Source organism: Malaclemys terrapin, chromosome 7, assembly GCF_027887155.1.
Source record: "Malaclemys terrapin pileata isolate rMalTer1 chromosome 7, rMalTer1.hap1, whole genome shotgun sequence".
In the NCBI taxonomy this organism is placed as follows: Eukaryota; Metazoa; Chordata; order Testudines; family Emydidae; genus Malaclemys; species Malaclemys terrapin.
In genome coordinates this window covers 99,032,814-99,057,158 of record NC_071511.1, presented here as the reverse complement: position 1 = coordinate 99,057,158, position 24,345 = coordinate 99,032,814, and the positions used below count along the sequence as shown (strand labels likewise).

The following is a 24,345-nucleotide window of genomic DNA, read 5'->3' as shown; positions in this document are numbered from 1 at the left end:
AAATGATGCAAGACGACATGACTTTCCAATAAATATACTAGTCATATTTTTACAACTGTACAACCTTGATATAAACATTTCAATTTTTACAACTAGAATGGACTTCATGTAGCTACATGTATCTGTAATTGTAACAGCAGTTTAGTTTTGATTTATTTTCAGGTCATGCCACCGGATGTATACACCCACACCACAAATGACACATCATTTAGACTAAGAACAGCAACTTAGAAGTTAAAATTCAGTGTCATAAAACCATAACTATTAGCTATAAAATGCATTTTTGGTCACTTTAACTGGGTCATACTACAGACATTGAGTATTACAGTGGTAGGTCTTTTTCCTCATTTCCTACGGTTGGCTGGTGCCAGAGTTGCTTGCATGGAGTATATGTGTGCGTGTGTGTGGCCCAGCCTGGGCTGCTGCTTGGCATGTTTAGGATCAAGCCTTTTGCCAAACCTCAGGAATATCTTCTTGGGAGGAAGTGTAAACATGCAACCAAATTAGCCTGGTTTCTTTATTTAACTCAGTGAAAGTTGATACTTACTATAAAGCTTCAATGTAACCAGCTGCTTTAGCTAAATTAGAAAATGGCAGGCCTGTGTTTAATATTTTGGCAAAAGTCATTCTGTTTGAAACAAAAATACTAGTTAAAGGTAAGGAAGTAATAATAATCAAGTAACATTCTTATTGCAGAAATAAGAAATATAAATGGTATGCAATTGTGGTAATTTTCACATTTATTTTGACAGTATTGTAGTCTACAGTGGGTGCTAGATAGGAAAAGATTAAGTTAACAGTATACTGACACATTATGGAATAATCACAAGACGAACATTCTTACCGATGTGATGCCAGGACTGTGGGTAGTATATCTACAGTTTTCTGGGAAAAGCTGTCACTAAAATGACCTACCAAATTCTAGTATCATTTCTAAAATAAAGGAGAGCAGATGGCCTAGCTTGGCCATCCAATTGATAGACAGTTTTCCTGGAAATGGTCTGGTTTTTACTAACATTAGGCTGTGCTTTTTAATTCCTGCAGATGATAATTCAGGATCATGCTTCTTTTTCCTATGGGCTTTCACAAGTTACCTAAAAATAGAACAGAGTTTCCATGGGCAAATACACAGCAAATTTCAATAAGTCTAAAACCTGGTGTCAACTTTTCCATTTTGACATACATTAAAATGCACCCGTCAACAATGTTCACTCCATTCTGATTCTTTTAGATTTGTCACTAGCCATTGGTACTCTTAACTATGAAAGAGGATCTCTCCAAATATATCATTTATGGCTTTACAGATTATAATCAACAACTTGAATTTCACATTGAAATTAATTGGCAACCAGTGTAGAATATGGATGATTGTTGTAATGTGTTCTTATTAGTTTAACCTCTCTAAACTTGGACATCTGCACTAGATGAAGCTGATAAGCGGTCTTCAAATTTATCTGCATGTAGAGTGCTGTGATGGTATAGACTGAATATACTAAGCAGCAAAAGGTTACACCTTTAAGTAGCTGAGGTATTTTTCAGGTGTCTTGACTGGAGAAGGCTAACTCCTGATGTTATTTGTGGACAGAGTTCAATAGGCTGCAAGGTTTTATTTTGGATTTCGGAGAGTTAAGGGAATTTAGTTGTGGTTGAAGTTTATACAGGGTGAATAACCCGGATCACCAAAAGAAAATAATCTGCTGGTTAACCTTGACCAAAGGCTCAAGTATGTCTTCAAAAAGGCCTGGGACACTATTCAAGAGATCTACAAATGCATTGCAGTAGTCTAGTCCATTAACAGTATCTTTGACAGTATGAATATTGAAGTAAATGTGAATATTGGAGTACTCAGTTCTTGCTTATGTGCGTTTGTAGATTGAGCTGTTGCAGAATCTTTGAGCTGGCTAGGCTTTTTTATTAGCTGCAGTAATAATCACAGTATGATTATCCTGGCCCAGGTTTATATTTATAACTTCAACAAGTGACTACCTAAATATGCTCCTCTGGCTGAAATGAGGGATGAATAGTAGAAATGCTGTGAGGCATTCACTCCTCCTTCAGTCAGGTTTGAATATTACTGTTGTTTGCCCGATAGCCTTGCTCTTTATTGTATAACGATAACTATATAAACAGTTTTTGCATCGAGTCAATAGGAAAAATTCAAATGTTCACAAATATAGAAGTTACTGGACCTCCTTGTATGTAAGCGGTCATGGTCTCCTTCTTAATGGAACTGGGGGGAAGTTATGTGAAGCGAGCTTTCAGTCAATAGGTGACTGAAGAATATAAGGGAGACAGAGCATTAATGGACCACCAGCATTAAAGCTAAGCAGCATTAACACACAACACCTTATTGAAACAGTGAATGTAGAGGTCTGCCTATATAGTTAGCAAAAGATACAAAAAGTTGGTTTCTCATGTGTGGCTCTTATTTGAAAATATGTCCTATTCAAAATAAATATTGTGAGTGAAATCTGGCCCCATGGAAGTCAATGGCAAAACTCCTGTTGACTTCAATTGGATCAGGATTTCACTTGGTATGTATTGTATTTGCAATAAAATAGAAATCCATAGCTAGGGTGACTCATACTGGTGCTGACATATCTACACTGTGGTACTACCAGAAGCAGTGCATCCATTGTAGATGGCGATAAAGTGTCCTGTGGCACCTTATAGACTAACAGAAGTATTGGAGCATAAGCTTCTATAAGGTGCCACAGGACACTTTCACTTTTTACAGATCCAGACTACCCCTCTGATACTTGACAGCATTGTAGATGGTTGGTTTTCGCCAGTCTGAAGGCAGGCCTAAACTATAGCCTAACTCGATATAACTTACATCACTCAGGGGTGTGAAAGCTCCCGCTGCCCCCAATCAACGCAAATTTCATGCTGTTCACAGCAGTGCTATGTTGGCAGGAGACGCTCTCCCACTGACATAGCTTCCGTTTCCTGTGGAGGTGGCATAATTATGCCGACAGGAGAGTGCTCTACTATCAGCATAGTGCGTCTTCACCAGACGAGCTACAGCGGCGCAGCTGCACCAATCTAGTGCTGTAATGTAGACTTGCCCTGAGAAACCATCACTAATATTATTGAATGCCAGCCATCCACTATGAGTTTCATACTGTTTAAAAGATGAACACCAAGAGTCTACAAGAATTTACAGCAGATATCTCCTATGCCTGTCTTTCTAATTACCCCCAAAACGCTCTTCAGCATCTGAATCCTGGAGAGCATCAGAAAACCTCATCAGAAAATCTCATAGTAGAGATTGAATTGAGAGCAGAGTCACTGCCTCAGATACTGCGCCAGTAGCAGATGAGGTTACTAATGCTAGTAAAATATTCTTTATTTCTACAACATCTGATCCCCTGGATAGTTGGTATCTGAATAGTTGCCAAGTACAAAATGAAGCACCTGTCTGCCAAATATGTATGTGTGCCAATGCACTGTGCTGATCTATCTGCACAATATACCAAATGCCAGTTGCTTTGCTTTCCGTAGGTGGGAAGGAAGAATATTTTGAGTGTAAAAGGGCACAGCACAATGAATAACAACCAATAGGTTGATCTAATTGTTTCACTCACTTTAAAATGTTCTGTTGACTAATCCTTTTTCCTTAGGCTGGTAAAGCTGGCAAACTTGTTTGGGGGAATTTTTTAAAAAAGAATTTAAAACAAAGTGCAATATTTATTTATTTTTAGCCACATATGTTTTCCCCCAATCTTAACCAACTCTTTTTATTGCAAAATCTCCCCATTGATTTCCGAATTGTGAGCTTGTTAATATTTTTCATTTTTGCTATGTAAAATGCATGCAGTCTGGTTTTGAGTTAATCCAAATAAAGATTAGGATAAGCCTTAGTATGTTATCTTTTTTGTTCTTCTGTTCATGTATAAGAATAGTATTCTAGATAGAGTGATAATTAATTGCTCCTCCTATATATCTCCAGAGATCTGAAGAATAACTTGATTAGCACTATTGAGCCTGGAGCCTTCCATGGACTTTCAGAACTGAAGCGCTTGTAAGTATTAATTCCAATTGAATTACTCTGCAAATTGTGTTCATATCGACATTTCTGTCCTTGGGGGAACTTGAGTATGCCACCAAGCAATAATAACAGAAGGACTTCAGGCAAAGGACATAAAACCACATACTGTACATGGATTCTTTTAATCTTTTTTATACCTATCTCATAGAACTGGAAGGGACCTTGAAAGGTCATTGAGTCCAGCCCCCTGCCTTCACTAGCAGGACCAAGTACTGATTTTTGCCCTAGATCCTTAAGTGGCCCCCTCAAGGATTGAACTCACAACCCTGGGTTTAGCAGGCCAATGCTCAAACCACTGAGCTATCTTCTTCTACATAGGTCTTATTCCTATTTTCCGCTCTCTTTTGGAGCATGTTTTAGAGTATTTAAAAATATCTTTTTGTCTTCTAGCAAAGAAACACCCTATTAAATGTCTAAATAAATAAGTCTGTAGTTGATAAGTTTTTAAAAAATGTGTAACTAATGACTTAACTAGTACATTGAAATAAAAATTCTGCATACTAACTTCTTTTGTTATGAGGTCCACTTTTACTCATACGCACCATAGGTCAGATTTATAAAACAATTTCCTTGAAAGGAAGATTCTGCATGCTGAAGAAGTTAAGTTCACCAATTTCTTGTCTATTAAGTCCACTCTACTCTGTGTCTTTTTTATTTTTTGTTGTTTAATCTCTTTGGTCATACTTTACACCATATTCTTCAGAATACTGGTGATCATGTGATAACTGTGTATTTTTGAAGTCAGGTTTTAAAATATTACTTCCCTACTAATTTGATGCAAAATAATGGGGTCAAATTTCAAATAGTACTTTTTGGTATATACCTTTATATTTTTAACTCATTAATTCCCTAACAATATATTCATTAACATTCTTTGGCTTTAGTAAAGGACTTTGATATCTGCTAATTTTACAATGTCTTGTAAATAGCAGTGTTAATTAACATCAAAGAATGGTGAATGCAGTTATGTTTATAAGTAAAGCCCTATACTGCGTAAATTCTTCATTTAGAGCTTGTGGATGGTAATTTTACGAAAAATAGATGGTTATATAATCATACGCATTTGCTGTTTAGTTATAATCTCTATATTTGAATTTTTTTCTGTATTGCATACACAGATAATTAAATTGTAGTGCAATGATGAGAATGAATGTTAATTACTGATGCGGCCATATAATCTAATAACACAACCCTGACCTCTTGTGGAAAGAATGGGTAACCTGTAAAAGCCATGATTTAATCTTTCTGAGTCACAGAAAAGAAACATTTTGAGGAAGTAAAAGGTTGACCACAAAAGAGAAGGCAAAGAAGGGAAAAAGGTATTAGGAGATGGGACAGCTAGCAAAAAGACTGCTCAGCAGAAGCTCTAGTCACCCACGGAAATCCTGAGATATTCCTCGCCAGACTTTAAAAAGATGTATTCTGTGTTTGGTACTGATATGTTCCATGCTTATCCACTAGGAGAATGTTCTTGGATAGTAGAAGATCACTACACAATATCAACCAGAGCCAGCTCTAAATAAAAAACTTTATTGAAGTCTGAATGCTGTAATTACTTTGACTGTACTTGCATTCATTTTACTATTGTTTCACATGTCCCACGAGTAATACAGCAAGCAGCTGAAGCTAGTGTAACATAGGCCACTGAAGGAGACATAGTCTGAGCTGGGTAAATTGCAGGCTGTCAAGGTCCTATAAAAATTAACAATTTCTCCTGTGTATAACCCTTTCTGAGAACTGATTGTATTGTGAGAATTCATTATTTACAATGGCAAACTGCATTACCATATGGGTTAACCCCAAAATGATGGATACATAAAAAATAAAATTTTGGGAAGCACAAAAATGTGGGACTAATTTCTTTAACAGAGGAATATTTGTTTTCTGTGAGATCAATTTCATGAGTCAACATTTCTGATGTAAATATTTTGCAACTAAAAATGAACACCAGATTTTTGTAACATGCAGCAAATTGGACCTAAAATAATAAGGATCAGTTGAGAGGTATGTGCAGCAAGCTGGTGCGAGCTCTTTGCTAATGTTTCATTAGGAAAAATGGTTTACAATGAACAGATTTCAGTTACTGCCAGCTTATGCAACATATTGTGAAAATAGCATTTGTTATTTTAGAGGCTGAGAAGAGGATACATGTGCTGTAGTTTTGTTAGAAATAGCCTGTTACTGCATGTCTCTTCTTGAGAACTACATGAATAGGATAGCAAGATCGTTTTTAGTTTTGTGATTTTTTTTTTCTTTTGGCTGAAATCTACTTTTACACAGTTTTGCCACATACTGTGATCCATATTCTGAAATCTCTGCTCAGTCTTTGCTAGGCAAAATTCCTATTGATTTCAGATACAGTTTTGCCAAGTAACAATTTTACGATTTGGCTGTTATATTTTCCTTCCTTTTTTTTTTTTTTTTAATTAAACTACAGACTTTCTGGACAATCCAGTGACACTGACATATTAGAAAAAGTACTGATGTATTTCTGTTTTATGCTAGTGTTCATTATGGGGTAATGATGCTTTTGGTTTGAAAAAAATATAAATTAACATTTTTAATACTACACAAACTGCTCTTTTTCTGGACTAGTCCAGCTACTATAATTGAGACATATATAATAAAAAAAATGTATGCTATATTTAAAAATTACTTTAAAATGTTTAGCTGCACAAGAATATTTTCATGTCTAGTAAGTCAGTAATATTTGATTATCCAAAACTTTCATATTTTTAAGTATTACATGAAACACAGTGAGTTTTAAAAGATGCCCTGTTCCTTCCATAATTTTTTTTTTTTTTTGGGGTGGCTCTCCAAGATTCTGAGGATTTAGTTACAAGATGGCAACATCATTCCTCAAATTATTATTTTTGCGTTCTTATTTTGGACATGTGTGTTGACACATGCAGAGGATAATAGGAGAAAATAGGGTGGCAAAGAAAGGTGGCACAATATGTGAAGCAATAGCAATCTGGTTCCCAAACAGAGTAGATTTAATGTTGTAAAAGGTTATCTGTTCATTTGAAAGATGATTAGATCATTGCAGTTATCACAAAAAACATAGTTGAAGAAATTTAAGTTAAAATTACAAACATTTGAAAGTCAGGAAATTAGATTATAGTTGAGAATATACATAGAGTGGAAAAATCTGGAATTATGCAGCAAAGGCTTCCTTACTTGCAGCTGTCATTTTGTAAATGGTGGGAGAGCCCTGGTAGCTGCCTCTTGAAAGCGTACGCTGTCTCAGTTATGAATTACATAGAGTATAATCTTGCATACACTCTTCTGGAGACTATAGTCACATCATAGTGACTTTATGCCTCATGTTATTACTCTGGTGTGATGGGTTGTATCAATCTTTTGGTATTCTTGAGAGGGTCCCACAGACCTGCTACAGCCCATCCCATCTGTACCTTTAAGAACAGACACTGCTATGACACACAGTGTGTTGGGGTGGGGGGGAGGAGGTTGGGGTTATACCTTAATGGGGTTTTTTGGAATCCTTGCTACGAGCGTCTCCTTGAGTGGGAGGCATTCAGGTTAAGTTGAAAATCTAGTGAGGATTAGTGTTTTATGAAGTGGCTGGTATACTCTTGTGGGAGGGCCAAACACCCCCTACGTGGTAGAGACATAACAGCTGCCCTGTTTGTTACTTTGGTCAGGTTAATATTATTTGTAGAGTTTATACTGTTAAACTGTAAGAAATGTAGCCAGAAACTTTGCTGAATTATGTTCTTTTGCTTGAACAAGAGAAGTTGATTTTACCCCCTTTCCTTCACCTGGGCCTTCTGTGAATTTTCTGACCTAGCTGCTTATAACCTGCCCCTATTGCATCAATGTTTTGTATGTTGTGTCAGAAGCACACTGGAATATAAGGAAAAGGAGATGAAAACACAGAAGAAATACCCTCTGCTTCCCTAACAGCCCCAACCCTGGTTTTATAAGCTACAATACAAATTGGTTTTATGACAACTATTAATTAGTGCTTTAAGCTTTCTATTATGGTTATCAGTCAGCTATATAGAAGTTAGCTTTGAAATTAGAGTATAAATGGGCATAATAATGAAAGCTTACCCAAGGCTAATATTTTGATTTTTTGCTTTTTATAACATTTAATACGGATCTCCAATAAGACATTCGTGGTTTGTGTTAATATCACCTGGGAGATGGATGTTCAGTTCTGCGGTCCTAATCTCTTTCCCCCTTGAGACCCAACTTCTCAGCACAAACTCCTGGATACAGACATCTCTGAATTTTTGGGATGTTCGCAATCTAGATCCAAAATTTATGGTTTGAGCCTAAATTTTGGTCTGCAGACCCTAGGCATTCTGCAGAGACAGCAGTACACTGTTTGCATTTCTCAAGAGTTAAATTTCTAGTTAGTTAAAGAGTGGTATTGATGGCTTCAAAACTCTCATCCAGTCTTCCTCAGCTGGAAGAATGTTGGCAACAAGGTGGATAAAAATCAATGATTAAAAAAAAATGGATTTTTTTTATTTAAATGGGTGTATTTTGATAAAAAGGGTTTTTCCTCAAAAAGCCAATCTAAAGGTAGTTTTAATTAAAATACATTATAGCTCAAAGATATATGATCATGGAATAGGGATTATAAATTCTAATTCTATGATGTGAGACAATATAGTCATGTAATGTTTAAGAAAAGTTTTGTAAATGAGTTCCAATAGTTCATGGATTAGGGACCCAATTTTATGGGGTTCCAAGGGCTTCTGTATAGATTTAGGTTAATCTTTCTATCTACCCAATGGGACTCAGTGCTCAGTTTAGAAGATCCCATCAGAGATGCTTAGTTTTGCAGTTCTCAAACTGTGGATTTGTGTCTCCAGAGATAATATGCTTGTTAACAGCAAAAATGTTTTTAAATCAATAATATATGGAGATGAGAGATAACAGACCTCAACTCTATTGTCCCTCTACACAGGGCCGGCTCCAGGGTTTTGGCTGCCCCAAGCAGCCAAAACAAAACAAAAAAAAAAGCCACAATCGCGATCTAAAAAAAGCCGCAATCGCGATCTGCGGCGGCAATTCGGTGGGAGGTCCTTCACTCCCAGGCGGAGTGAGGGACCGTCCGCCGTATTGCCGCCGAATACCTGGACGTGCCGCCCCTCTCCAGAGCGGCCACCCCAAGCACCTGCTTGAGAAGCTGGTGCCTGGAGCCGGCCCTGCCTCTGCAAATTTGTGCATACAGAGTCCATCCCTTACCTCTCTCTAAAAGTGCAAAGTTTCAAAACGTTCAATGAATAGAAGGTTGTTGGAGGCAGAATAGATCTGGACAAGGAGAAGAAGTCTGGAGATAAATGTGAGACGGGAGGGATAGGCAGTAGAAACAAAAGCGGAACTGTTTGAGCAGCGTATTCCAGAAGTCTTGAGGTCTTTGAGCGTAGCCTTCATTGATTTGAGATCTACCATACCATTCTCTCACTAGAAGGGAAAACCTATAATGGCAGCAGGCTGTAAAAGAGTCACAGTTTGGGAATATTTTAATGAAATTCCTCTATCTGTGGGTAAGACAGGCATGCGTGCAAAATGCAAACAGTGCAACAAAGAAATACAAGGCCTGGTTGCACGAATAAAACAACATCATGAGAAGCGTTCCTTCTGAGGAAACTGCATTGAAGATGAGGAAAGGAACATGTCTGAACATGCAGAATCTTCAGGTTGGTAAACTTTTTCATTTCATACTTCTTTCTTAAGGACTGCCTGTCTTCCTTCTGGACTATTCTTGAACAAAAAATATAGTTGTTACTCTATGGCACTATCATTTTAGAAAAAAGAACAGGAGTACTTGTGGCACCTTAGAAATAAATTTGTTAGTCTCTAAGGTGCCACAAGTACTCCTGTTCTTTTTGTGGATACAGACTAACACGGCTGCTACTCTGAAACCTATCATTTTAGATGCAGTTGTGATAAAAAATAAACAGCTGAAATAAGCAGATCTTCCTTTTACAATTTCACCTTTAAAAGTAGTACTGAGTGTCAGTGAATGCAATGAGTAATACTAAATGAGCAGTACGGTAATAATAATAATTAAATAACTGCATTGACTTATTTTGTTTAGGAGAATCCATCCTCAACATACAGGATTCTGAAGACTATCCACCTTTAAAATCATCATCATTTTCTATAGTTTCAGAGTTATCTGCCAAGGATAGTGTTTCAGTCACATCATATATGTCATATAGCCACAGTATATGACCTGTAGCAAAAAGAAAAAAAATCTCCATTATCCAGAAACAACCATAGATAAGTTTGTGATAGGAATCGGCAGATTACAAAAAGAGGTAATAGATGAAAAAATTGGCCAGTTTGTTTATGCAGCAAGCTCTCCTTTCCATATGATTGAGAACCCACACTTCATTAAAATGGTTCAGTCATTAAGACCAGGATACAGTCCACACAACAGAGCAGATGTCGCAGGGAAATTGCTGGATAAAGTGCAAGAAAGAGAAATTGAGCAGTGTGCAAAAGGTCTACAGGGTAAAATTGTTAACCTGAGTCTTGATGGATGGAGTAATGTCCACAATGATTCTGTTGTATGTGCTTGTCTGACAACAGAAGATGGGATGTCTTCCTTACAGAAACAATTGATACATCAGGCAATGCGCACACACACAGCAGAATATTTACAAGAAGTCGCAGTAAAAGCTATAACAAACTGAACAAAAATTCAAATGTCTAGTACAGCTTGGTCATAGACAATGCTGCAAATGTATCCAAGATTAAAAGAAATTATTTAGAAGAGAGTGAAGAGAGTCCCAACATACGGTCGCAGTGCTCATTTGATGCACCTCCTAGCCAAAGACTTCAGTGTTCCAGAAATAAAGGCTAACGTTGTTGAAATTGCAAAATACTTCCATAACAACCACTTTGCAGCAGCTTCTCTGAAAAAAGTGGGAGGAACCAAGCTCACTCTGCCACGAGACATGCAATGGAACTCAGTACTGGACTGTTTTAAGCACTATATCAAGAACTCACCTAATTTGATGATGATTTGTGAACAAAATTGTGAAAAAAATAGATGGCACCGTCACAGCCAAAGTTCTCAACATTGGGCTAGGAGAAATGTTGAACACATGCTGAATACCCTGAAGCCTATTTCTGTAGCCTTGAACAAAATGCAGGGAAATAGCTGTTTTATTGCTGACGCTGTTGAAATGTGGAAGGATCTGAGTGAGATCTTAAAAAGAGAAATATGCAATGACAGAGTTAAATTACAAGCATTAAAAAAATGAATGGGACAAGCACGATCTCCAGCTCATTTTCTTGCAAATATTCTCAATACTCGGTACCAGGGTCAAACTTAACTGCTGAAGAAGAGGAGTTGACATGGACAACAAGCAATCATCCCTCCATAATGCCAATTATAATAAACTTCAGATCTAAGGGTGAACCAGTCGAGAAATATATGCTTGCTGATGTTTTAAAGAAAGTTACACTAGTGAACTGGTGGAAGTCACTTTATCACTTCAACAGTCTCTGAATCCAAATGTTTATCTCACTTTTAACAGCAGTAGCTGCTTCTGCTGCTGTAGAAAGAATATTTTCTTCCTTTGGACTAATTCATTCCAAATTGAGAAATAGTTTGGGACCTGAAAAAGCAGGATAGCATGTTTTTCTTTTCCAGATTATGAACAAACAGGAAAATGAAGGTGAAGACGACTGAGTTAGCTGCAGAAGCTAATATTTTAAGTTTCTCATGTTGACCTGGCTGAAATAGTTGATTTAATTTTTTTTAATATTTCATTTAATTATTTTAGTTAACCAATTTAACAAAAACAAACCTGATTTTAAAAAACTTGAATGTTTAACTAAATTCAAAAATTCATATTCTTGTTTTGTTAAAATATTATATGTTTGCTGTTGAAGAAAAAAATCCAGAATACATAACGTTGTTTTAGTTAAATAAAACAATTTAAATGTCTGTCTGGTGGTGATCTTTTCCTAATACAGCATGGCAAGAAAATCCTTCAAATATTAATGATTAACCTGTTGAATTGGAGATAGTTCACCTCCCAATGACTTCATAAATACCTGCTTGTAGTAGGTGTAGGCTGAGGTTCGGCCCTCAGTGGGGCTGTGGGGTGTCCCACCGCCTCGGTCTGGTCTGGCGGCAGTCTGGGACAAAAGGCACACAGTTAGGGGCTCAGGCCCATAAGCAGGAGCTGAGGCAAGAGGTCCGAAACCCAGGCCCTTAAGCAAGGGCTGAGGCAAAGTCTATAGCAGCCCCGGCCCTAAGTCAGGGCGGGCAGCAAGCAAATAGTCTGTCAGAGGCCCAGGCCCTTAAGCAGGGGCTGGGTTGGGAGTTGTAGCAGCCCAGGCCCTAGGTCAGTGGCCCAGGCCTTATAGCAGGGGCTGGGTCAGTTTTGGGCGGCCCAGGCTGGGTCAGTTTTGGGCAGCCCAGGCCCTAGGTCAGGGCTGGGCAGCAAACAAATAGTCAATCAGGTACCCAGCCTCTCTATGCCAGGGGAAACAGGGGAAGTCTGCCACCCAAGGAGTGGGTGGCAGAGGGGACGCAGGCCCTCCCACTCCACTGCGTCCCAGACCGGGGCCCTAGCAGTGACGGAAACTCACTGCTGTCAGTGGGGATCCTGGCCGCAACACACAGACATAGGCTCTGGCAGTGTAGCAGCCAGACTGGGGTCGGCTGCCCCCGGGCTACTTCCACACTCCCCCTCGTATGGTACCTGGGCCGTCTTAGTGTCGTCGGTGCTCTCCACCAGCATTGGCTCCTCTGGGTAGGTAGCGGAGGGCAGGCTCGGCTCCTCCTCGGGGTACCTGGCACGGGGCAGGCTTGGCCAGTCCTTCTCGGGGTACCTGGCATGGGGCAGGCTTGGCCAGTCCTCCTTGGGGTACCTGGCACGGGGCAGGCTTGGCCAGTCCTCCTCAGGGTATCGGGCGAGAGGTAGGCTCGACCGGCCCGGTGAGTCAGCAGGTTGGTCGCGGCCTGCGGCTGTTTCCCAAGTGGGAGCTCGGCCACGGACGTCTGCTCTCTCCGCCGGCCTGGGCTCCAGTGAGCTCTGCAGGCGGGCTTTTATACGTCCGGGTCGGGGCCGTGACCTCGGAGGGGCGGGCGCCGGACCCGGTGGCTCCGCCCATGTTGGGATTAGGGGAGGTTCGGCCCTCAGTGGGACTGTGGGGTGTCCCACCGCCTTGCTACACTGCTTCAATTACCTTTGGTAAATGAATTAACCAAACAATCATTCATTTTCTGATATAGCTGTAAAACTAATCTGAAAAATTTTCAAAATAAAAGTGTATAGTGTGTACCTTCTAAAAATGAAACCTACATCTATCTCTGAGTTGTGAAGAATATGTATTTAAGGTTATAACAACCAACAAGAATGCACTTTTATGTAGAAATCCATGATTAAATCAAGTCTTCCTGTCTAGTGATTTAAATCATGATTTAAATCAAATCCATCCTGGTTGGCAATGATAGGAGGCCTTGAGCGTGGAGCAACTTAATAAGGGGAAAAATAGATGATACTTAGGGTTCAGTCCAAGCTGCAGAAACTATTGTATGCAGCAAAATCATAAAATACATGCTATTTTCTCATTATTAAATAAATGTTGCTAAAAATTGCTATGAGATGAAGACTGATTTTACTTTGTTTGAGGCCTCTAGAGACATGACACTCATTTACAAAGCAATTAATGTAAAATTCAATCCAATATGTTACAGGAAAGTTTAACTGTTAAGAGGGATTTGTAACTATGTTAATGTAATCAAACTAAAAAAAGCTATAAAATCAATTAAATTCAAATATGTTACATTACAAAAAAAATTATATTTATTCTTTCATTTGTAGCATTTCTAATTCCTTAAGATCAAAACTAACAAGGCTGTTTGTGGCTATGTAGGTGTATACACCAGTAGTACACAACTAATGTTTTTGATTTTTTTCTGTGTTTCAGGGATCTTTCCAATAATAGAATTGGATGTCTGACCCCAGAAATATTTGTGGGCCTTAACAATCTTCACAAATTGTGAGTATAATACCATTTTGTAATAATCATTTTTAAAAAGCCTTTAACACATTACAATTAGGAGAACAAGAAATTGTATGTCACTTGTGTTGACTGAACAATCTGAAGAGGATTTTAAAATAAGGCGTGTCTGTACATTTTAAACTAGAGAAATCCAAACTTTTTCAGTGGATTTCCCCTGGACGCTTAATGACAAACGGAGAATGGGATCCTATCACTCAAGCCTGCTAGGACAAGAGTGAAGTAGAAGAACATAAAAGTAAACCAGCCATTATCCGATTTGTTTGGTATGTTATGTAAGCAAGACATTGGGGCATGCAGAGTGAGGGAAAGACTGCAAATTTATTTTTTAAAGCATCTAAACTAATTTTAAATGGAAAAATAAACCTTTACTCTTTCTCCTTATGCATTATGGTATAATCTTCAATTACACGATTATATAATTTGTACTACAAGACCCCTGCCTCCATTCAATACTAAAAGCAAAAGGGCATTCTCTATGTTTAAGTCCCACAACACTGGATTGGGATGTGGAATAAATGGATTTTTTCTTGGTTCTGTCACGGATTTGGGGCAAGACTAAGGTTTACGTGGACAACTTTAATTTTGGCACTTCCTACATTTGAATAGAGCTGATCAAAAAATTAAGACACTTTTTCATTAAAAATTTCAAAAAAATTCAAAATCATTTTCAAAAGGATCCCCTTTTTTGCTGAAAATTTGGTATTGAAAAAAGGGAGTAGATCTATTTTTTCCCCTCCTTTCTTTCCTTTCTCCCCACTTTTCCCCCCTATTCAAGCCCTATTCTGCTTTTGAGGGCTTGACTTTGCAGCCTTACCATTCTTCTAACATATGTTTCTGTATGTAATTATGGTATAAGCCAAGTTACCTATCAAGACTATACTCTACAAAGAATGCAAATGAAAGTTTAATTTTCATACCAAGAAGAGGCAGAAGATAGAATATGATGTCTTTCATTTTGCATAGCTTGAAAACTCAGCTCAGATCAAACATGCTAATGATAATCCAAAATGTTGGTATTGATAATGGTAAAAAAAAAAATCACCTGTTTATATTCGGTACAGATTGCATAATATTTTATAATCTTAAATGTGCAATAAAACATATTACAGTGAAGACTCAAAATGGTATTGAGAAAAAGTAGTCCATAGACTATCAAATTAGGGAAGATTTAGAAAGCCAGGGTACTTCAAATTGGGTTGCTTCTGGAAATATTAACTTAGGCAGCTCAATTTTAAGGAAGCAGTCAGCATCCTATTTGTCATTAATTTAACTTGCATAATTGCTTCATTGTACATGTGGATCATTCAGTCCTGAATTTCTTGGCATTTGTATGTAATGATATGTTAGTGCAACAAGGATGTTGAAACTCAGAACAAGTAGTGCATTTAATAAAGAATCTCTTCTTGTAAAAGCTGTTGATTTAGAAGTAGAACTGAAGCATTCTGAAGTTGAAGGGAGTGTGTCATTGCATCTAACAGATGATAAAAGTTTATCCATGTGCAGAAGGAACCTTTGGAAGTTTGCTGTCTTGATCAGCCAATAGGAAATAAGTAGTTTATTCTCAAATCTTAGTGCTTATGTGAGAATATGTAGTATATTCTGAACATAAAACTATATATTACACTTATATAGTACCTGTCAAACAAACAGAACCAAAGTTCTTAAATTCTACAAATGGACCCACCAGTTAGCACTCTGATTTCAGTGGGCTTGAGAATATGATCCTTGGGCCTGATTCGAGTAAACACATTTTATAGGATATATAGAGTTCTCCTCACTCACCAAGAAAAAGAAGCCACCATTTGAGGTAGCATGTGGCAGTTTCTAGCAATATACAGCAGTATTGTATAAGTGAGGAATGTCGGATCTATTTGAAACTGCCAAGGCTATTTACATAAGTAGAATGAAGTTGGAATTTAGCCAGGAACACTGGGGTTAATACCCTGCTCTTGTGAAAAGTGTCACTATTTTTTAATTATCACAAATGGTCAAGACCTCAGTTTTATCTCTTGTCCAAAATGGTGGTAACAATGCACTGCCTCCTAATTCCATGCTAGTGCCATCTTTTGAATCTGGAAAGCAGCACCCTGGGGTTTTCTTGGTGGTTCATGAACAAATACTTCCCAGACTCTCACTTGTTTAGCACCTGTTTGAAATACAGAAAATTGTCTGGTAGTAATGCATTTGCCACTGATATAATTGGAAACATGTTTACCAGTCAACTGAGGAGCATGAGACAGCTAAATTGTAGAAGAGTTGTGTAGAAACATTTATTTAGCATAACTGTAGTGCTGATGTACACATTTTTGAAAGCACTGAAGCAGTAAAAATGAGCAAGTGATGCGAAGGTGACAAGTTCTTAAACTAGTAACTGGCACTGATAAAGCAATCAAGCGTGGTCCAGGTAACTGAAGCAGCAAAGTGGAAATCGCATACATACTCTTTGAATGCTGCAACTACTTATTATAGAAACTCTTCTAAGCTCTCTTGCTACCTTAGCATGACAAAGTACAAGGAATCATTTGTAGGCCATTATTAGAACCAGCAGAGAGAGCCATAAGTCTATTGGAAAGAGCAAGAGAGAGAAATCTCTAGTCATCTTCTGCTAACTACAGAGATTAGGTTTCTTACAATGTTTAAAAGCATAAATATCAGATGAAACAAAGGAAATTGGAATATATTTCATTTAGATTAACATAATTCAAGGTCTTTTAAGACTTGTTACTCTTTGATTTAATTTGCAGGAAGTTTGGGACACCACTGGCTTTAGGTTTCATTTCATATTGGTTTTTCATCATGTCATGTACCCATACCCAGCAACATGAGGAAGGATTTAAATCCTTCACTTGAATTAGGGAGGACAACTTGATCTGCTCTGAAAAAACTGTCACAGGTGCCAATGGTAATGCAAAGGTCTTTAACTAGTTTAATTAAAGGACTGATAGAGGTCAGTTTGGAGCAGATTGTCTTCAAAACAGGAGTAAGAAGAATATTTATGTTCATTGACCTGAGCAGGATTTTCTCTGCTGGCTCTGAAAGCCAAGGGCCATGGTACAGTATATTCTCATCACTATTATTATTATTTTAGACCTGACCAAACCACCTGGCCAAATAAATTCATCGATAACTGACATGTTTAAGCTCCTTTGGGTTTCAAGTACAACCACTGAATCCACATAAAAACATAAACCCCTTGATGGCACCCACAGAGAGGGAAGATTTTGCCCAAAGCTTGTGCCAAAAAGAGTCTCACACCTTGCAATAAATAGGAGTTGAACATTTGGTTAGTATTGAAATCCAAAGTTTTCACGCTGTTCCAGGAATTTATCACTGCCTGTCAATGATTTGTGATTATTTTCCTTGAGATTGATCCAGGTTTTACACTTACTTGGAACTGATGAATTTGCCAAAATGGAATAGCACCAAAATGATCCTAGAGCAAATATACATGTTATATGACAGGTATAGCTGACTGCAATCCAGGTAGTTCAAAAGATGCTTCGTTTTGACTCGCTAATCTATTGGCTTGGCTTTCCTGGCTTGTATATTATCCTTTGGCCATGCTTATATTTGGTGAGCTTTTTATATTCTAAACATGATTGTAAGTGACATAATTGAATGTAACAAGTCTTTTTCATATCTCCTTTTGACCTTCTCAAGGGTCATGTTTCAATGCTATGTTCCAGGAACCAGGTATGCAAATGGATTTCTGGTGTTGAATGGGGCTCTTAATAATTTAAACACCTGTTCTACTCGGAACTAAGTATCAGGAGCAGCAGAAGATTGCGGGTTTCCTTTAATGATATATCGGAGTCTATTTTGATGAGCCTGGATAAATTAGCACCTCAGACTATAAAATGTTCCAGCCTGAAACATGCTTTGACAAACAGTTACTCCTGAATCTTCCTTTTAAAAGTATGAAACGCACCTTGCTGCTTACTTGCAATTATTTGATTAAAGTACATCTGATTTATATTTCATCCTGACTCTGAATCATCATCAGTAGTTATCTTTATGATAATATCATATAATAAATTCTCTTGTGACTTTGTTAATGTCATTGAAGCAGCTAATCACTTTGTACACTGTAGAGATAAAGTACAAAACAAGTAACATGTAAGGAATCTAATTGACACTACTGCAGGGGTATCAAGAAACTATCCACTAGAACCTGCCCCAGCCTACACCTCTTCTCTCATTTTTATCCCCCTACCCTCTCAACCTCTTCCCACATTTAATTAATCTCTCCTTGTCTCTCCCTTTATCTACTCATTGTTTTCATCTTTATACTTTCTTCAGTGCTGTTCTTATGCCTGGAACACACTCCCTATTCAAATGCCCCTTGTGTCCTCCCTATTTTCACTTAAATCCCTCCTCAAACTTCACTTCTGTGATACCCACAAAAAATCATCCCATCAGTCAAATGCTGGGATCACTCCCTCATTTGAAAGACGGGGGGAAACTAGAAAAGGGAAGGAAAAAGCTTATAAATTAGCATTATTCTGTGTGTGTATGTGTGTGTTTTACATCTTTCGAAGTGTTGAGTTGTGCAGCTTTAACACTGATTAAAACTCTGAAGAAAATATTCTCATCCTTCATTGTTACAGCAAATAAGAAAAACAGAAAACTCTTGATGGCAGATGATTCAGAAATATTTAGGTTACCATAGTGTAGGCCAAATCCTGATCAGTCCAGTTCACCCTGAGAAACCCTCAGGACCTCAGCAAGGTGTTTAAGTATGTGCCTAAAAGTAAGCACTGGTCTCACTGACTTTAGAGTTCGGCATCTACATAATTGAGGTCTCTATGATGCTGAGTGCCCTCAACTCCCATTGATATAAGCAAACAAAAACTATATTTAATTAGAGTTAAAATTGCATAGAGCATGCTCCATCCACGCTATGTTACGCTAAAAGCATAGACATAAGAATTTATGGGAAAAGTCTAATGCATTCCTTTACGTCTCCATATTTCCTACAGTCAGTAATGCACTGCAACACCCATCAGGTTTTTACTTCCATCTCTAGCAGATCCCTAAAAGCAATACATACTGCAGCTTCATCAAACTTGGAGGGTGACACTTATCCATGACCTCATCTGCTTTCATATCAAGTTTATCAAAAGATCAGCACATCTGACTCACATGTTCCATGCACTTGGGAAGTTCTTTTGCCTTAACTTTGCTGAGGTCACTGTTAAGGGTTTGCTTTTGAGTGCAAATAAAATATCAATTTATTTTTTCTGTATAAAATCATTTTTCATCAAAGCATGATAAAATGCATATAGTACTGTACTCGGTTTATATTGTGTATTGGTTTTTGCCATTTCGATGAGATTATTACTAAATAAAGATGTAAAGTTCTTGTTTAATCTGAGCTCTGTAATAGAGCCTTAAATAGGGTGCAGTTCCTGCTACGCTATGGTAGATGTGTATGCAAGGTACTAAGTACTTCACAAAATAGGACCAAAATTTCTAATAGGATGGAAATGGGTTTTAGCATCTCCTATCTTTACAACATTTATTCAGTTATCTTCATGGCTTCATACGTTATCATCCAAGCTGCATATTTGTCATTGGGCTCCATGCACAGTACAGTTTTCTTGAATAAACACCCTAGAAGTAATATTATCTTTCAAGAATAAATGATTTTCTTAAAAGAACTCCATAAACTTTTTTGACCCGTGATACTTCCTCATCTTTCTGGCAGGAGCTCATCAGGGCACATGTCCCTGTATATAATGCAGTCCCTGAAAAGATTTTTTTTTATCAGATTACAGTATTTACCGCTTGCCAAAGGCTTCATTCGTTAAACAGTACTTTTAAACTTAATTCTTACCTTCAGTATAGTTTGAGTTCTTTACTGTGTAGACCGAACAGAAATATAAATCCATAAAAAAATGTTTTTGTCAAAAGCTTGAATCTTCATTTTTCGATACAACTTATTTTCTTCTTGATGACAACACATTTTCTGCTGAACAATCCTCTGAGACATGAAATTTTGCAGCCATCTTAAATTCAGTTATGTAAATTCAGAAGGCTTCAGGCATTTACTTATTTGCATAGATAGAAAAGAACATTTGTCAGCAATCCAGAAATGTGCTTTATCTGAAAGGAAACCTTAATCATAAATGTGACACCAATTTTTATTTAACTGGTATAGCAGTGGAGAATATGACTTGACATTTAGGCATTTGCCATTAATGTTAACATGAATTGAGAGCCACAATACTGTTAGACTATGCAAAAGAACATTCATATATTTGTAGTCATGGAGTTAAAAACCATTCTGGAATCAATTACCAGAGACAATTAGAGCTATTTAGAACTGAGATATTCAGACTAGTTCCTTAAAGACAGTAGTAAATTTTCAAAGCAAATACATGGAAAAATCCTCTTACAATAGACATTAAAATAAGCTGTTTTCTTGACTGATCTCATGACGCTGGATCTTTTTGTAGATTATAGAGAAAGTTTACATTTCCTAGAAGTTTAAAAATATGAAAATATTATTTTCATGAAGGTATAATGTAATGCAACCTTAGAATATGAAACTAACTTGCCTTACAGTTAGTCTCATTTTACACATAAAACATATTCAGTATGTTTTCTAAACTCTTCTCAATATTAAATTAATCAATTTATTTAGTCTGGATTACCTTGAAGTAGGGTGACCAAATAGCAAGTGTGAAAAATCGGGACAGAGGGATGGGGGGGGTAATAGGTGCCTATATAAGAAAAAGCTCCAACTATCGGGACTGTCCCTATAAAATTGGGACATCTGATCACCCTACTTTGAAGTATCATGTTACCAGGGCCGGCTCCAGGCACCAGCGGAGGAAGCACGTGTCTGGGGCGGCACATGCTAAGGGGTGGCATTCCGTCCATTCTTGGGGCGGCACAGTACGGGTGGCTTTTTTTTTTCCCCCCCTTCGGCATTCCGAGCGGCTTTTTTGTTGTTTTTGTTGCTTGGAGTGGCAAAAATGGTAGAGTCGGCCCTGCATGTTACATACATTTTAAAGAGCACAGCATAGCTCAAACATAGGTCTAACTGTTTATATCACTATACCATAACTTCAAATTTAAGCACTTAAAATATTACTGGATCTGTAACCGCTATGAATATCTGTTTATTAGAAGATACTTGTGGTGGTTAGATGTTGCTTGTAATTATTAGAACTGGGAGCACTGGCTGTTGGGAGTCTGAAAGGACAGGAAACAGGAAGGAGGGGGGAGGAGTTGGGGAGGTCAATGCTGCAGCAGCAGCTTAGTAAAGAGGTTTCCACTTTAAAAATAAAGTCCTGTTGAAGTTTGTTAGTACCTTGCCTGCTAACTGCAACAATACTGCATTGTAGAAATGTCTCTGCTGTGAAAGGAAGTTGAAAATCGGTGTGTGATTTGCTTTATACATGTTTATATATTATCTTTCATCAAAAAAGTAATATGTAACCTTATGAAAGTATATCTTATTTATTCTTCCCATGGAAGAAAGGAGCAAAGTTCTAACCTTTTTTTTTTTTTTTTTTTTTTTTTTTTTTTAAATTAACAGCAGCAAAATTCTGACATATAACATAACTGGTTTGCATCTTTTATTTGTTATGTTAACTGTATATTGCTTCTTTTCTAGGAGTTTATCAGGGAATATTTTTTCAAGTCTCATGAATGGACTTTTTTCTGAGCTATTAGCTCTGAAAGCTTTGTAAGTATGGCTTCAATATGTAAAATTCGATTTGGATATCATACAAATCTTTTGTTGCCATATATGTGTACAATATTGTAGCTAGGATATCTTGGCGTTATCTAGTTTTACATGTCAAAAGCGTAGAGGTTTAATAATCAAGGCTGAAAATTCATATTAACTCCTTCTGTTGATACCGTAGACTATATAGTGTTACTTCCCCCCCTTTACCCTAATTTGAGAACTCCTCAGAACCAGCGTTAATTTGAATAGGCTTGCTTTTGTCAGTTTCTAATTACTTAAAATGTACTGCCTTTTGCAATAATTTTCCTTTTTTTTTTTTATGGTAACAGGGAAAAAAAGAGGAAAAATAAACTAATACCAAATAATTTTCATTTGAAAATTTCCAATAATTCATTACTGAATGTATTAAATACACATATTAGAGGGTTTTTTAAATGGGTAAATATTGTTTGCATGGTGTTAGAGACAGGGTATATCTACATTGCAGTAACAAACCCACAGCACGGGCTTGGGCTGCGGGGTTAAACATCGAAGTGTACACATTCAGGCTCGGGCTGGAGTCTGGGCTCTGAGACCCACCCCCATTTTCCCTGGCAAGGCTTCAGAGCCCAGGCTCCAGTCTGAGTCCAAACATCTACACTGAAATTTTTAGCCTTGCGGCCCTAGTCCAGTGAGCCTGAATCAGCTGCCCCAGACTAGCAATAGCTTAGCCATACTATGGGTCTTTCATTGCAATGTAGACATAGCCTAAGAGGAATTTTTAATATACAAAGTAATAGCTTAGGATCATTTTGTTCAGTATGCTTATACAGGTTTTAACCTTCAGTGCAAACACTGATGCAAAATTAATGAGTTTAGTGGCCAAATAGTATCACTGTAATTACATATGCATATGCGTTATGGTGGGCCCAATTCTTATTGAAGTCAAAGGGTGTTGCATTATACCTAAGAGTAGAATTGGGCATAGTATCTTGGAATCCATATGAGTGAGGAGAATGTATATTATTTGTCATGTGATGCCTGTCTTTATGTTTAGATGCATCAGTCTAATTTTGTGCTGCATATATTAATTTATTTTGCAAAAGTGCATTTTGTTTCTTCAGTGTTATTTTTGTTTTCCTAGACATTTCAACACTGATTCGCTCATCTGTGACTGTAATCTAAAATGGGTTTTGCAGTGGGCTAGAAATGCTTCAGTTCGAATAGCAGAAGAAACAGTTTGTGCTTATCCCAGTACTTTACGAGGATTGGCATTTCATAACCTGAAGGAAAACCAGCTGATATGTGGTGAGTTGCACACTAATTTAACATCATAAATTGAAGCAGATTTCCCAGGAAAAGGTGTAAACTGATTAATGGTTGCCAAACAGAATGTGCTGATGTCTAGCCTTCTCATGAGTGCAAGAAAACCAAGGTACAGCGCACAGAAAATAGCACTAACATTGAAAGAGAATACAACTTGGAAAAAATATAGCTGTCTTGTTTCATATAAAACGGAATTTGTAAATCACAGAAACATAACTGTCATGTCCCATATATGAAATAATATTTAATTATGGTATAAAATAAACATCAATCCGTATGGTAGTTCTACATGAAGTAGTGTATTCCTGCAGGGATTAAAACAATATTGTTTTAGGTTGTACTCTTAATAGCATAGCATAAATGTGAAGCCACATTGTTACATCTCTCACTGTAAGCGATGTGGGACTCACCCTTGCAGCGCCTCCTGCTGGTCTCTTCTGGGAATTAGCTCTGCCAACCTTGGAGCACCCTCTGCAGGCTGGTATCCCACTGCCGCTTGGCCCCCATGCCCCTCCCTGGACTCGGGTGCCCCTTTATCTGGGGTGCTGCCCCCTGGCAGTATACCCCTCAGTCTCAGGGTCTCCCCTCCTTGGGAAACCTCCCATCCCCTATTTCCACCTCGCCTCAGTCGTAGGCTACTGCCAGTCACCAACTCGCCCCCACACCCTGGGGCAGACTGTAGTGTCAGCCTACTCATCACCGGCCAGGTTGGGTTTGGACCTGCTGCCTTTGCCTACCCCGGGCTGCCCTCTGCAACCCCCAGTACCCATTGGCCTTCTGCTAGGCTGCAGCCTGGGGCTATCCAGGCTGGAGCTCCCCAGCTCCTCTGCCTTTCCCAAGCCCTGCTCCACTCAGGTACTCTGCTTAGGTCCCTCCCTCTCAGAAGCTAGAGGGAGTCTGCTGAGCTCCTAGCTCCCAGCCTCTTATATAGGGCCAGCTGAGGCCTGATTGGAGCGTGGCCCAGCTGCGGCTGCTTCCCCAATCAGCCTCGTAGCTGCTTTCCCCTGCAACAGCCCTCTCCCAGGGCTGTCTTTAAACCCCTCAGGGCAAGAGCAGGTGACCACCTCGCTACACTCACATTTATGAAACTGTACAGTATTCTTTACCACTGTGCACTGGAGAGGAATAGAATTTTTACATTGAGAAGAGTTCAAGTTATGCAAAATTCATTATTTGAAAATGTATAAAGGAAATAGCTCCTTGAAAAAGCTTTCCCTCCATAACCAAAGTGATGTGGAAAGGAGGAGCTGCGAGAGAA

The 24,345-nt window shown here is 38.1% G+C and overlaps 1 protein-coding gene across 1 annotated transcript in view; it reads left to right on the top strand.

Annotated features, from left to right (window-relative positions):
• The window catches only part of ADGRA1 (adhesion G protein-coupled receptor A1), a 466,316-nt gene that overhangs the window by 165,868 nt on the left and 276,103 nt on the right, over nucleotides 1-24,345 (top strand). The window contains exons 3-6 of the mRNA XM_054036172.1: nucleotides 3,953-4,024; nucleotides 13,988-14,059; nucleotides 21,708-21,779; nucleotides 22,906-23,069. Of these exons, the coding sequence (XP_053892147.1) occupies nucleotides 3,953-4,024; nucleotides 13,988-14,059; nucleotides 21,708-21,779; nucleotides 22,906-23,069 (380 nt within the window). The remainder of the gene's footprint in view (nucleotides 1-3,952; nucleotides 4,025-13,987; nucleotides 14,060-21,707; nucleotides 21,780-22,905; nucleotides 23,070-24,345) is intronic.